The 14,613-nt window shown below is 40.9% G+C and overlaps 1 protein-coding gene across 1 annotated transcript in view; it reads right to left on the bottom strand.

Annotated features, from left to right (window-relative positions):
* Positions 1-354: 354 nt before the first annotated feature.
* The window catches only part of kndc1 (kinase non-catalytic C-lobe domain containing 1), a 51,990-nt gene continuing 37,731 nt past the window's right edge, over positions 355-14,613 (bottom strand). The window contains exons 19-31 of the mRNA XM_080868577.1: positions 14,238-14,331; positions 14,027-14,124; positions 13,756-13,940; positions 11,935-12,045; positions 11,642-11,789; positions 11,397-11,555; positions 11,052-11,258; positions 10,681-10,763; positions 7,385-7,538; positions 6,544-6,666; positions 6,113-6,172; positions 5,513-5,670; positions 355-3,620 (exon numbers count right to left, since the gene is read on the bottom strand). Coding sequence (XP_080724703.1) covers positions 3,392-3,620; positions 5,513-5,670; positions 6,113-6,172; positions 6,544-6,666; positions 7,385-7,538; positions 10,681-10,763; positions 11,052-11,258; positions 11,397-11,555; positions 11,642-11,789; positions 11,935-12,045; positions 13,756-13,940; positions 14,027-14,124; positions 14,238-14,331 — 1,809 coding nt within the window. The 3' untranslated portion in view covers positions 355-3,391. The remainder of the gene's footprint in view (positions 3,621-5,512; positions 5,671-6,112; positions 6,173-6,543; positions 6,667-7,384; positions 7,539-10,680; positions 10,764-11,051; positions 11,259-11,396; positions 11,556-11,641; positions 11,790-11,934; positions 12,046-13,755; positions 13,941-14,026; positions 14,125-14,237; positions 14,332-14,613) is intronic.

The following is a 14,613-nucleotide window of genomic DNA, read 5'->3' as shown; positions in this document are numbered from 1 at the left end:
TCTGATTTCTGCACATTCATCTCACATATTAGCTTTTACTAAGATCAAAAAATGGCTGAAATGACGGCTGTTATCAGTATGATTTACAGTATGTGCAGTGCAGATAGGCACGCTTGCTTGGTGAGTAATATAAAAATGTAAAAGCAGATTGTGGTCAGAAGGTTTACTCCAGCTTAAAACTTAGTGTAGCCATCATAATATAACTCCCCACACTATAAATGACATTTTAATCCTGTAAACTGCAGGAAGAGGGAAACCCAAGCAACAGCTCTCTGCCTGATACAACAGCACTCTAACCTGCCATACGGCCAATCTATCACGGATGTTGTCTGACAATAATGAGCTCTGGCAAGAGAAGGTTTATAAAATCTCATTTATTTGGCCATATTAAGCAAATCGTCATAGCACGTCACATTCCATCTCCACGCTGGGTTTCACCGCGTGCGAGAACAGACAGCAGACACAGGCTGAACATCATTCCTCGAGTAACATTTTGCATGCCGACATCTCATTATGTTCCATCATTTGCTCGGTAATGGCAAGTTTTTGTCACGACTGTGAGCGTGTCTTTCTGCATTTCACCACACGCTATTCTTAATGAATGCAATTACTACACATGGCGCTGTTTAAATGGGATTATTATATTTTAATTTATCAATCTAGTCATGTAATTCTTATTTCAAATCCTAATTGGTAAACAAATAGAAGCTATAGGCTTGTGACCAGCGAGAGGAAAAACAACATCAAGTGTTTTAGAAAGGTGTTCACCCACCATGTGTCACAGGAATATCTTCAGTGCTCCTTGGCATTGATTTTTCAGGTGTCTGGAAAGCTACTGGAGGGATGGAAAACCATTCCCCCAAAGACCATCCCCTCTTTTGGTGTTTTGGAGAATGCATCAGACTGCAATGTCCCCTCAATTAGGTTGAGATCTGCTGACTGTGAAGGAGCAGTGGATGGGCCCGCTGCAATACTGGATAAGAGAAATCTCATAATAGCTAGAAAGGATTTTTCATACAAAAAAATAAGGTGATCAATCAGAAACACATTTTTGGATCTGAAGCGAGCCTTCCCTCTGCGGGGACAACTGGAGCCAAACTGTGCCACTTAATCTCGTACCACCTCTGTGTTGAACTTTAAAAAGGAAAAAAGAAAAGAAATAATCGTGCTTTATTTCACTTGAATGACTGACATGGCTGGATTCAAAGTTTGCAACCTATTTACCTCCACTACTTTCCTCTGATGCAATTACTCATGCTCTGCAGGTTTTGCTGTGTGGTGATATAATGAAACGCGGGCCTTTAATCATTTTGGAATATGCACCGTGTACGCACAATATCAGCTGAAATAATGGAGTCCTCAATAATCTCGCATTCACTTTACATTGTGACTGCTATTTGTGCAGAATCACAGTTCTCTCTTTCATTATGTTTTCACAGTCATTTCAGTCACGTTTGTGTAGAAAACCATATGAATTCCCTTCAGAACAGAACTTGGATCTCCCACAAGTTCCAAGGAACCGAGAACATTTTGAGGAACTGCATTTCCAATGATATTAACAGCGTCTAAATTAAATGCCGTGTCAATCGAAACAGGAAAAAGTTCCCGCTCAGTGCTCACTGCTTTCCAGAGATTCTGAAACTTTTTGATGTCGTTGGCATCACTGAGTGCTCAACTACAGCAGCATTTTCTTACTGTACCTATTAAAAGATTGAAACTGCGGAGACCGTCTTTGTGGTTTAATCATCGAGCTGAGATCAATAAAAATCATAATGAAGAGAATTTATGACCAAGTCCAAGCAGTTTGATTAACACTGTAGCCAGAGCAGTTCTGGTTAAAATAAAAATCCCAAAGAAGTGACACGACGACATCATTTACCTGAAAATAGTGTCTTTTTGTCTTATGGGCTGACAGGCATGTTAATTGCTGCTGAGGAGGAACTGTCTTTGAATCCAGCATCCAGTTCTTATAACAATCACAACACATCGATGCTTTGTGGTAAATGCTAACGTCAGCAGTCCAACATGCTCACAATGACACTGCTGCTAGTGTTAAAGTTTGCAAGCCACATTTTACGCTCAAAGTTTAATGTGTTGTTAAATTTGAGTTAGATGTAAACACAAAGTTTTCTTAGTCTGCTCTAAACTCAAAGCAGAAATGTCAAGCATGCAACCAGAACTTGCTGCCAGAGGCTCCACTGCAGTCCAAAGTATAGAAATAGCTGTGAATTCATTAATGACTTCTTCTTTCTGCTTTTATTAAAATGCACTAGTATCCCTGGTGTGTTCATGCAGTGCTAGCATAACTCCACTGTAGTAAAAATGTATCAGAAAATGAAAAAGCAGTTTTATATCTAGAAAAATTATTTGAATCATAAAAGAACCACAAGTTACAAAAGTTTTTTTCGACTTCATAGATCTGCTCTTATCTGTAAATTGTAATTAAAGGATGATGACAGCTTTACTTAGTGTGGAAAAGCTTTTTTTTTTAATAAAGGTTATGACGTGAAAATTGTACTCATTGAAGATCAAATTATACCGTATGTGCCCCGGGACTTAATAAGTGTGACATCCAGAGCTGAAGTATTAATGAAACAAACCTGACCTCACGACGGCGCTAAATTAAGAGTTAAGAATCGGTGAAGCTGTAACAGTCAGTTAGTTAGTTGTCGGGAGATTTAAGTGAAAACCAAACTACTGGTATGAGGAAACTAGTGAGAGGATTTCTAATGTTTCTGTATAAAACAAAAATATTTGCAGAAATAAAATCTTTACAAATGCTTCAATGCTTCCAAAAGGTGCCAAAAAAGGTCATTTTGGAAGTTCCCCTTAAGGCTCCTCACATATCAGCTGATATTTTGCTTAATGGTGCATATTCTAAATATCTTATAATTGATCATATTACTACACTGCTATATAAAGAACCTTTGGCTTTTTGTGTTTTAGGCCCTCGCACAGTAACTCACTTTTTTAATCCGATCTTGGTGTTGGACAAGCATTGTACAGCTGCCATGTTTAGTCCAGATATGCTTACATACAGGTTTTAACAGCTAAATTACAGAAGAAGAATGTCAGTATTAGCTGAGGAAGAAAAAAATTACCCACTACTCCTGTTGGTTTATAGGAAAAAAATGCTAACATGAAAATCAAGCATGTGGGAACAACAGCAGAACCTGTTCATACACAGAGCTTTTAGCTAAGTTCACCTCAGATTCTATATTACTGACTAAAGTTAAGGTGTTTTTGACAAAACAGTCAATTGATATCAGAAAATATTTTCCAGTCTGGGACCAGGGAGTGTCTGCGCACTGTGGTCTGGACATGGCGCCTCACTTTTTGGCTCGTACATATCCAGGTGTTGACCTCTAACGCCGGGCTGTGAAAGCATGTCTCACTGGAAGGTGGCCTTAACCCTCCTCAGTGTGTCCTGGATCCTCCGTGTCTGGCGCTCGCTCGACTGCTGGAAGTTGGCATCGCTGTTGGCGGCCAAGAGGTGGATGTCCGAGGTGGTGAACCGGGCGATGCGGCGGCGAAGGTAGCCCTGCAGGTCCCGGTCTGGGCTGTAAGGGTACACGGCCTCTTGGAAGGCATGGACCTGACTCACAACCTTTGCTATGCTCCTACAACCAGTGACGGAACGATGAGGATGAGCACAACATGAAATGGGGAGACACAACAAAGTAACAGTGACACCATTATAAGAATACCTAGGTGGTGTTTTTTTCTTGTAAGCAGCATTCTTAGCTTTGCCTGCGACCTGGTTTAGAGAGCAGGGATAGCCCAGGGTCCACAGTAACCAGCTGTCTCTGCTAGACATGCTCGTGACCCCAGCATCTGGCTACACTGCGTCACCTCTCAGCATCTGGCCCGAAACCTTTTCTTCCAATCAAACGCCATCCCACAGGCGCCATCTGGTGCTAGCGCTACCCTAACCGACACCTCGAATTCAACAGCTGTGCCATTACCATCCAGCCGCCACGTGTTGTGACCTCAGCATCTGGTCAGCCATATTGGAACGAAGGAGAAGGACACAGGAAAATGCTTCCTGCTGGCTGACTTTGTTGTAGATGGATTCACAGAATATGAGGCCTGAGCTCATTTTAAGTTAATGGCACTAACTATTCATACTTTAGGTTACTCCAGGGACAGGTAGCAAGCTAACTTTACTGGCTGTATGCATGTTTGAACAGCATCACTCCTTTAACTCTGACATTAGTGCAAATTCCAGCATGCAGTATAATAACACTTTATGATTCCTAGTGATATTTTTGTGGGGATCTTGATAAGGAGAATTATGCACATGTAGGACTTTGGCTGCTTGTCATCACTTTGATTCCACGTTTCAACAAATATTCGACCGGCACAACTTGCCGTTCGTTACTGGCAGTCATTAGTTAGCAGTCCTCATGATGACTGCTCAGAATGTGTTGGCATGTGTGTTTTTCTAATGTGTGTACACATAATTAGCCATGCTTGCTGTTATGTTACTCCATATTAGCATCTATGAAATGAGACGGAAGGAACGTTTTATCATCAGTAGTAACAAAAGCATACTTTCACTTAATGTGTTTGCCAAGTGTTACCTCACCACTATTTTAATTTTTACCTTCGCCAAGGTGCTCATGTTATTTGGCAGCTTCTGTGAGCGCGTGTTTCATTCTGTCTCTAAACACAACAGCTCAAGTTTTGAATGACTTCTGATAAAACCTTGTAGTGGTGTAAAGTGAGGTCACCAAGATCTTCAAGGTCAGCTTAGTGATTTACCCTAACCCTATTGGTCGAAGATGGACAGAAAGTCATATAACTTAGAACTACTATGACATTTACCACTGTGGTGTGTATTGTCATCATATAGAAAGTATTGCATGAAGACTTAAGATATTGTGTTTGACCTCTGACCTCTCCTTCAAGGTCAGTAGGCTGAGAAAGTCAAAGTGATAGAAATGCTATGCAGAGCTTTTTAAAACTATCTGTTTTACTGCCATTGTTTGTAACACAACATGTAGACAAGTAGGGAATTATGTATGTTGGGATTCTACATATCACATGACTTCAGACCTCAGAGGTTTTCTTCAAGGTTAAATAAGGTCAAACTTTAATAACGTGTCTTTTATCTTTAAATTGCACTTAAAAATTTTCTGCCTTCGTTTGCATTGCAAAATTTAGGAGATTACACTGACATATGGGGATATTAATATCGCAAATATGTCACATCTGACACTTTACATTTGACTTCTTTCTTGACCCCAAAACATGTTCTATCTTTAAAGAAAGTACCTGTCAAGAGAGCCTGAATATGCTGCCTTGTTAGTTAGAAATATACTGTTGCGTAATATTATATAAGAAGCTCAGGCTACCTACAGAAGTAGAGTGCGTGTGGGGGGGAGGGGGGCATTCAGTGGTCATGCCTCACATCCGACACTGTTTTTATTATTTACGATAAAAATCCAAAGGTGAGCAGGCTAGCAAGATAGTACCATAAATACTATACCATACATCAGACACAGTGTACCTCAGTTTGGTCCATTTGTAAGCCCCGGTGGTGAGAGTGAAAGCTCCGATCTCTAGCTGCTGCACGTGCATAGCCAGGATGTGGGCTGAGGGCAGCGTGGGCTTCTTTGTTGTATGTTCACCTCCCATAAGACACAGATCATCACTCTTCAGAAAAACCTGATTAGGAAGCAATACATCCACACAGTGAATAAATACGCTCTTACTGGCAGAGAAAATCAGGTCAAAGATACTTGATGGAGTCCAGTGCAGAGGTGATAGCGAGAGCCTCGGAAGATTAAAAAGAAAAAAAAAGTCAACCCTTTGGACATTTCATAGTCAATAGGCCACGCAATTTATCCTACAAACTATTACAGCTAAAATAGAGAAGTCGGCAAGTGTTTCATTTTGTGTAATGTGTCAGGTTTTTTGGGTTTTTTTGAGCAACTTGGAGCAGGAGAACCAGCTGTAAGCACACGACACCCGGGAAAGTAGCTCGAAGCTGTTTTTCTATTGATTTGTTTGCCCTGCAGCCCAGTTTCACAATATGTGGCCATCCTAGCCTTCAGTTACAAACACCATCCGTGTGTGCTCATGCTCAAACACACACACACGCACACACCTGCACAGCTCGTAGCTCCTCCAGAATCTCACACACCTTGGACGACAGATGTTTCCACGCCTGTTGGCAAAGGCAACAGTAGTTTTATTAATCATTACCAAAACAGCAGCTTCCATATAGCAACACTCAGTGAACGGCACCTCCCTGCAGATGGATATATGGAAATTTCTCCTATTTTCCCCAACTCTGTTTTTTTTGTTGTTTTTTTTAATCACTGCTTTTCAGAGTGGGGGGGTGGGGGGCACATTCTTCCTCGCTGTGTTTGTTCTTCCTACATCTTATTTGAATAGATTAATTTGAATTTTTTTATTTGTGAAACTAATTAAACACCATCCAAACCTTCTCGCAGTAGAGGGAAACATTTAGCTTGAGGGGCAGCAAGTTATTGCACAAACTTGTGTGAGGAGGAAAGCATTGCCACGGAGCCTTACCGGTAATTGCCTGACAATCACGTTCTCCAGACCTCCGAGGACCTGCATGGCCGTGGAAAAGTTCCTCGATTCGTAGCAGTGCTTTCCTATCCACAGATACTTGGTCAGCAGAGCAACTTGTTTCTGCAGGGGAGGAGAGATTGCAAGAGAAACAAAAATAAACAAAACAAAAAAAGGCAGACAAAGCAAAATGCTAAAATCACGCAGCTCTCTCAGGCTGCATTAATACACACGTACACTGGCAATATATGAAAAATGTTACATGTCAAAGTGCTTTGTGGACACTATGTTTTATCTATTACTCATCTGCTTTCTTGAAAAAGATATCAATGTGAAAATTATTTAACGTGTGTGGAAAGTGTTCATCTGAGAGCTGCACTTGAAGCTCCTTTATGAGGACAGCTTAAATCAGTAGGAGTGAATCCACATTTGTCCAGGAGCTGCTTTTTTGGGAAGCAATGAAAGCTGTTGTCCTTGTCATAGAAATCATAAGCAACACAAATAACTGAAAGAATGAGGTAAAGCTGAGGTGAGGAAGTGCAAAGATAGTTTAAGTGCTCTTTAAATAGTCAGAGTATTTGTCATAACGGTGTGAAAAATGCTCCAAAGTGCACGGATAAGTCCTAAAACAGCTGAACATCTAGTGTGTTCTCAAGATGTATTCTCATTGGTTTGCTCGGCTTTTTGTGAGACTTATTAAACAGTTAAATAAAGAAGCTACTTTCAGCCTGTGACTGACACCAGAGTTCACGTGAGAAATCAAAGCCCGCGCTGTGACAGCGATGACTCCCTTTTATTCTCACCGGGGAATAAACTCCCACCGAGTTATGAGTCCTCTCACCTTGACAGAGTCGCAGATGACTATTTCAGCAGAGATCCAGTTAGTGACACTATCAGCGTACGTGAGCAGCCGCTGAAGGTAGCTCTCTGAAGCTGGCCCCTCACGTGCAAGCCCACTGCTCCCCTCTGCTGGTGGAATATGCTGCGACACATTTCTGTTAGGAGAGCGTGAGATGTCGGAAAATCTTCACTGGATTTTATGGCTCTAAGTAAGCGCCCACCAAAAATCCCATGTATTAAAGAACATCTTTAGATTTTCAAATTTTGTATTTTTCCAGGGAAGCTGTGATGGGTACTTCCACTTGTGGAAAATATTATACTTTGTTTATCTGGCATTCACCTGGACCTTTCATGTTTTTCTAGATGTCACCTGAAGAGTCGTCCCACCCACACACTACAAGACATAACTGCACAATTTACATTTGATACACAGTGAAGCCCACAGTTATTCATAGCTCCTCTTTGTTTGTGTCTTTTGTAAAGCAGTAACAGCGTTTCTCTGCCAAATTTAAACTCACTAAAATCTAAAATCTTGACTTTCTTTAAATTCTGTTCGACTATAAAAGCAGAACTAGCCACATGCATACCATTCAGTCAAAGTTTAACTGTGATGAACGCTCAGGTCAAGCGTTGTGAGAGCCCACAGAAATGATTGCTACAGGTGGGTTTAGAGTTGTGATTTAAACTGTTTCACAGAGTCTAGTTCAGGGATGTCAAACTCATTTTTCATGGTGGGCCACATACTGCCCACTGTGATATTAAGTGGGCCACACCAGTGAAACTCCTCTTTCTGTCAGTGTAAAAACATTTAACTAAACAGGTTTTTTCCGTCGTAAATGTGTAATTGCAGAAAATGTCCCGGGAGCTCATTGCTCAAAGTGTGTTGTATTTATAAAAATGAAGAATTTGTTAATTCGCAGAAAATAATTCTTGCCATGGATGGACTGTAAAAAAAATTCCATAGCAGATATGAAAAACAGGAAATTTTCTGTCATTTAATCTTTTATTTACCCTTCTTCCTAAAGCAAAAGGAAAAGCTGTAGAAGTGTGGGTGGAAGCAGATTGAAAGTGAAACACTACTGTGTGCAGTAAAGTATTGTCCAAGGTGGATCCAAAGACCTTTGACACTGGAGGATATGTTGACCTAAAGGTAGGGCTGCTCAATGAATCGAATTTTAATCACGATTACGATCTGGACTTTCAACGATCATTAAAAATGACTGAGCCGATTAAGATAAGATAAGATAGAACTTTATTTTTGTGTCTTTATGTCATCCATAAGGGATGCATTTGACATATGTTTAACATATTATAGCCCAACAAGTTACTTATAGCACTTTAAATATGAGCAATCGCTTTTTGGCAAATACCGGAAATCAGTTTTTGGCAGACAATCACTTTTTGGCACAACACCGGTCCGTGAAAATATTGTGGGGCATAAACGGTCCGTGGCGCAAAAAAGGTTGGAGACCGCTGATTAAGAGGACCCGAGGGAAGCTCGGAAAGCTAAGCAGAAGTTATTTGGAGAGGAGAGTGACTGCCGTTGGTTGAAAAGAGAGGTAAAAAAAAACTTCAGTGGTGTTGCACACTATTTTATATTATTTTTTAAAGTCATTGTTAACCCTTTAAAGCCGGTCAGAGCAGCACGCTCCGTTTTGCGTAACTATTTTTAAATCCCTGTACCTGAACCACCTAAGCTAGCGCAATAATTTGTTTTGCATATGAAACCGGAGGAGTTGTACTTACATCTGATGCCATCAGCTTGTCCTCGGTCACGGTTTCCTTCCACATAAAGCTTTGCAAAAACTGCATTAAAAGCGCTTGCAGGAACAAAAACATAATATTCCAGAAACACGCTTTGCCGATCCGACCAGCTGTTCTTAACACTTCCCACATTGAAAAAGATGTCAGCACGAACTATCGCATGTCCGCAATTTCCTGGCCGAAACCGGAAGTGACGTCATTTTCGCGGAAGTTGTAGTTTTTTACTTGTAGGCCTTAAAAGCCTATACTGGTCATGTTGGACTTTTCTGAATAGTTGCTGGGATGCTTAGAACTCGAATTGCACTGCTGGAAATAGTTTGTTTTGATGCACATGCTGTTTTCTTTGCAAATTTGCATCATAGGATTGTTTTTTCGTTTTTCCTGCAGTATATAAAAATTGGTGTATCTCCAAAATAAAACTATGAAGACACTCAAAATAAATTTCCTGTTGGTGTAAACTATTTTTGCAACTTTTTTGTATTTAAAGTTTTGAGGGATAAACCTCTTAAATTTCTCCAAGTAGAAATATATGTAAAAAAACAAAACAAAAATGATTTTCAATTTTTTTGTAGTTCATTGCACTTTTTTGCAATTAATGTAGTTACTATGGACTTAATGCATACATATTATTAAAATATGGGCTATAACAGTTGTATAGCAACTTGAGATGCTCCCACAAATGGCACTACAACATGTAAAAAATAATATAAGCTCTGGCGGACTTGGTTCTATAGTAGGTCGTAAGGGTTAAATAAATATCGTCAAATATTCGAGATCTCAATTTCAGTGAAAATAATCGTGATTATCATTTTTGCCATAATCGAGCAGCCCTACCTAAAGGTGTATTCTGGAAAATGAGCCAGTGAAGATTAGGCAGTTTAGTTTGAGCTCAGTATCACAACTAAATTGTCTTTAACCTGCCAACTCCCTCGTCCAACGTCTGTGTGCTTCCCACACATTCACACTCTGATGAACTCATCAGGAGCAAGCTGCGGTTCAGTTTCTTGCCAAAGATTGTAGTAGCCAGTTAGCGAACTACCAACCTTCCAATAAGTAGAATGTAGAGCAGACCTAGGTGTTGATGGAAACTTTATAAGTAAAATCTTCAGTATGCATATGGTTAAATAGATATATGATAATTTTAGTATTTCATGTACTGTGCAGAGAAGAAGTACAAACAGGTGTTTGTATATGGAACACACACTCTGCATAAAGACTGGAAGAAACAGCAGAGAAAGAAATGAAGTGAATCTGTGAGTGGGGACGCTGAACAGTTTTTCTATACAGGTCACTGAATGTTTGATGGGGTATGAAAATGATGTTAATCATACACTGCGACCTTCACAGGCAACACTTCTCAGCACAATTGAGCAGCTGTGGGTGATTGTGCATAAACATTCAAATGCTCTGCACCTAAAAATCCTTTCATAATAGAGGGCCAGAGACCTCTGATCGTTTGCCAAGGTGCTGTGAAAGCTATTTCAGAGGCTTTCAGAGGCTCTCTAATGCAGGCTTTATAGCTTTTGTACTCACTTGTTCGGGGTTGAGACTTTGTCCCTGACTCCTTGTATTCTGGAGTTGAGTAAATGAACTGGATGGCATCCTTGGAACATTTCCTGCATTACAAGAGTTACAAATCGTTAGCTTCATAGCATAAGTGCCTAAGTCATTTTTTGGTCAAATTGAGATTTTTGCCTAACTTTACTCCCCTACCACTGCTGCATCATCCTGTCCGTCTGCCTATGTCATTGGCCAAAAATGACTTAGGCAATTATGCTATCAAGCTAACGAAATACAAGATGCAACATGACAAGCTGGTGAATTCTTAGAGACACGGCTCCCTCTAGTGGCTTGAAATGATAACAACATTAGGTGGTGTACCAGTCACATAAATGGTGTGCTACCTGCTGCAGGAGCGTGAGCTGTTGGGCTATGTGCTGTGCACTGTACTCATTTTGGCTGAAGGGCAGTCGTTCTTCATTGTGCAAGCAAGTGCTGGAGAGCTCATCCATCAGGGAGCGGTGACAAGGCATGGGCAGAGCCACAGCAATGGAGAAGGCCTTCTCTTTAGACATGGATGCAGAGGGCTCCACCACTCGCGAGATCCTCCACTGCAAAGTTCACACAGAGGCTTAGAAATCTGGGAAGCCATGTTTAGGGCAATAAAGACTTCTTGTTAAGGGATCTGATCTTATTGGAAAATAGATCAAGATGAAATTTGGCTCAACAACAAGAATGTAAATATTGACCTTTTTCCCAAGATCCTCAGTAGATGAATGCAAACACCCAGAGTCATCGACTTCGTCAAAGCTGATTAGGCTCCCTGTCAGATGGCTTGCTGCACTCATACTCAGCGGGCTGTGAAGACCAATAAGCAAGGCTTCCCCTTGGCTGTCTACAGGAATCACCTGTGGAAGCATTAAATGGAGAATATTTGAGAATATTTTTCATTCAAAGGAATGGCGCTGTACACAGTGTGTACATATCTGGCTACCTCAGTATTAAGGAACTTTTCTAACACGTCCACGAGGCTGGAGTTAGGCACAAAGTCCACTGTTCTGCAGTCTGTTATCCAGAAGTGAAGCAAGTGCAAACTCCGATGGAAAACCTTTTCACTGTCTCCTGACAAATCAGGTCCCTCCCTGAAATGGGAAAAGAAATAAAACCCACATGTAACGTGTTTCATACCGTGTGCCACATTTTGATTAGTCATTTATTGGAAGAATTGGAACTGCACACTGCTCAGAGCTGTTCCTCTGTCGTCCTGAGCTGCTGGTTGTACTTTACCTTACAGCACAGATGAATTTATTCATTATGAACTGCAGTAACTGCTCAGGAGTGCAGAAGAAACGATATGTATACAGGAACTGCTGGATGTAGCCCTCCACAGCTGCATTTCTGTGATGAAAACAATCATAGAGACACTAATTAGAAATCAACACAAGGCATTATTAGAAACATGATATATAGAAAAAAAAGAAACACGATATGTAGAACAGATACATGATATACAGAAAGGAATATAAAAACATTCGCAAACCGTCCAGACCCGGCAAATATAACATACAAGAGGTGAAGTTGAAGGAACTCTGAAGCAACTTCCTGCTATATGTGAGTTACCCTACATGTCCTACATCTGGATCTTTTCCCACACAGATGTGTAAATTTCACAAAGCATTTTAGGGAGAGATCCTTCCAAGGTGCCCTAAGCTACTTTAACGACTCCTTTCAACGTGAGGGAGCAGTGACGTCACTAAAATCACAACATTGTCAGTGGTGGTTGGTCTCATGTGAGCGGCCAGATAAATGGGAATTTATAAAGACCCTCTGTGTTTAGCTGAACCTGCACTTTGACTTTAAGGCAAATTAAAAGCTAAAATCTGTGAGCCAATTGTTGAGGACAAAAAAATGCCAAAATTGTCTGTAAGTTGTACTACTGGCAATAAAGCCCCCAAAATCTTGGAGGGATCTAAGGGGAAACAGTTTGATGTGTGGAGGATGATGTTTGAGAGCCTTAAAAGTTTCTTAAGCACAGGAGAAGACAGCAGAAAGACAAAAAGGTGGAAGAAACACTGCAAATGCTATCTGACCGAGCTAAGAAGCTATTGTAGATCTTACAGCTGATGCTGTTTGAGGTTAATTCCACTGACGATACGGTTACATGTCCCACCCAGTGCAATAACGCCGCTCATTTAAATGATCGTCACAACAATCAGACAACTGGTAACTCGAAAAATGCAGGAAGGAGGGAAACCGCTTCAAAGCGCGCATGCCCTGACAGAAGAAGCCCCATCGCTCTCGGACCTCAGCTGAGACTGCAGGACGACCAGAAGAGCTTCGGCTGAGGACCTCAGGTTACGCGCAAACGGTGTCAGGAGAGCTGAAACACAGCTTGGTGTGAGCCCAGAAAGGGCCTTAAATTTCACAGAAAAAAATCCCCAAATCAATTAACCAATAACCAATGAAGCGAAGCTAAAATAGAGGAAAGTCTGGCTTCTGAGTTTTTGGACAAGCTGTAGTTTGTGTAGTCTTTATTGGCTCAAACAAAAATATAATAAATTACAATAATATCACCTAGAGGTAATAAAAGGGGATCACTTGAGCCGTCAGCTGAGGGCTGGACGTGAGCTCAGCTGATTACTGTGGAGCGTGACTTCACAGCCAACCAGAATGCAAATCAGAGAAAAACTGCACTTCCAGTTTCAACTAATTGCACCTTTTGATCAAATGTTTCGTACCTAGTTCAAATTTTTAAGCCCTCAAGTTTAGCAGGTATGCTGCCTATCAGCCAATATAGTATATAAGTGTAGTATGCTGACATCCTTACAATTAGTCAGCATTACTGAGAAAAAATACCCTGCAAATAAAAAATTCCAGCTGTAATAAAGGCCTTATTTTAGAAAAAACACATCAATAAAACATCAAATATATTCTTAAGTTTCCCGTTGTAAGTGAATACACTCTTTTGACTCTGTAAAATCCCTTTGTTGGACACATAAAAAGCAGACGGAAGGTTAAATAACTCAGCCTATGACCTGGATCACAGCACTGTAAAACTTGACTAGAAAAAAAGAAAAGAAAAGAAAATCGACCCTCAATCAAATGTACCTGGCGTAGAGGTATGCCATGAGGCCCAGAGAAGATCCAGCCTGCAGAGTGCTCTTCCCTTTGCTGGTACCAAAACTCAAGACTGAAATGTCCTCTGAGGACTCGAGGTCCAACGACTCGAGTTCACAGACAGCCAAAGCGGGGAGCAACGAAAGCTCCAAACCCCACTGATCCACACTGAGAATCTGTGGAAATGAAAGAAATTCTATCAAGCTTACAAGAACTGGGTTGTTAAGTATGATGCATAAGATTTTTGGGTAAGCTTCTGTACCTCGAGGTATTTCTTCACACTATCCAAGAAGGCTACTTTGGACCTGAGTTCCTCGAGCTGTGACTTGAGTTTAAAGAGCATTGGCTTGCTCTCAGGACCTTTGGAATACAATAAAGGTACAATACACACACACAGTCTTTACATGCTGTATCAGAAACACAGCATTTTGCCATTTTCATACTCCTGCGGCGTGTTAAAACGAGCACCCAACCTTTGTTTTTCCTCTCTTGTTGAATCAACTTCTGGTAGAAATTTCTTGTTTTCTTTAGATTCCTTGTTTCAATTACAAGCTGCTGCTGCAGTTCCTGTTCAAAGGAAATCACACAGAATCATACAAAGGCCCTAAAACTGCACCACATGCCTTCTGCTGAAAGAAGCCGTCGGGCGTTTTAAGTGTGTATGGGCCAGTGTTTTTTTGTTTTTTTTGTCCTCTCTTCACCGTGGCAACAGAAAGCAACAGCTCTTTTGAAGTGAACTGAGTAAGAAGTCGCAGCATCGCAGCTCTTAAGGTACGTTTATTAGCTTTCACGCAAACCTTCAGAAGGAGCAGTGGTGCCATCAAAGCGCTCAAACACAAGGATGATTCA

Source organism: Rhamphochromis sp. 'chilingali', assembly GCF_963969265.1.
Source record: "Rhamphochromis sp. 'chilingali' genome assembly, chromosome: 20".
NCBI lineage: Eukaryota > Metazoa > Chordata > Actinopteri > Cichliformes > Cichlidae > Rhamphochromis > Rhamphochromis sp. 'chilingali'.
This window is presented reverse-complemented; position numbering and strand designations above follow the sequence as displayed.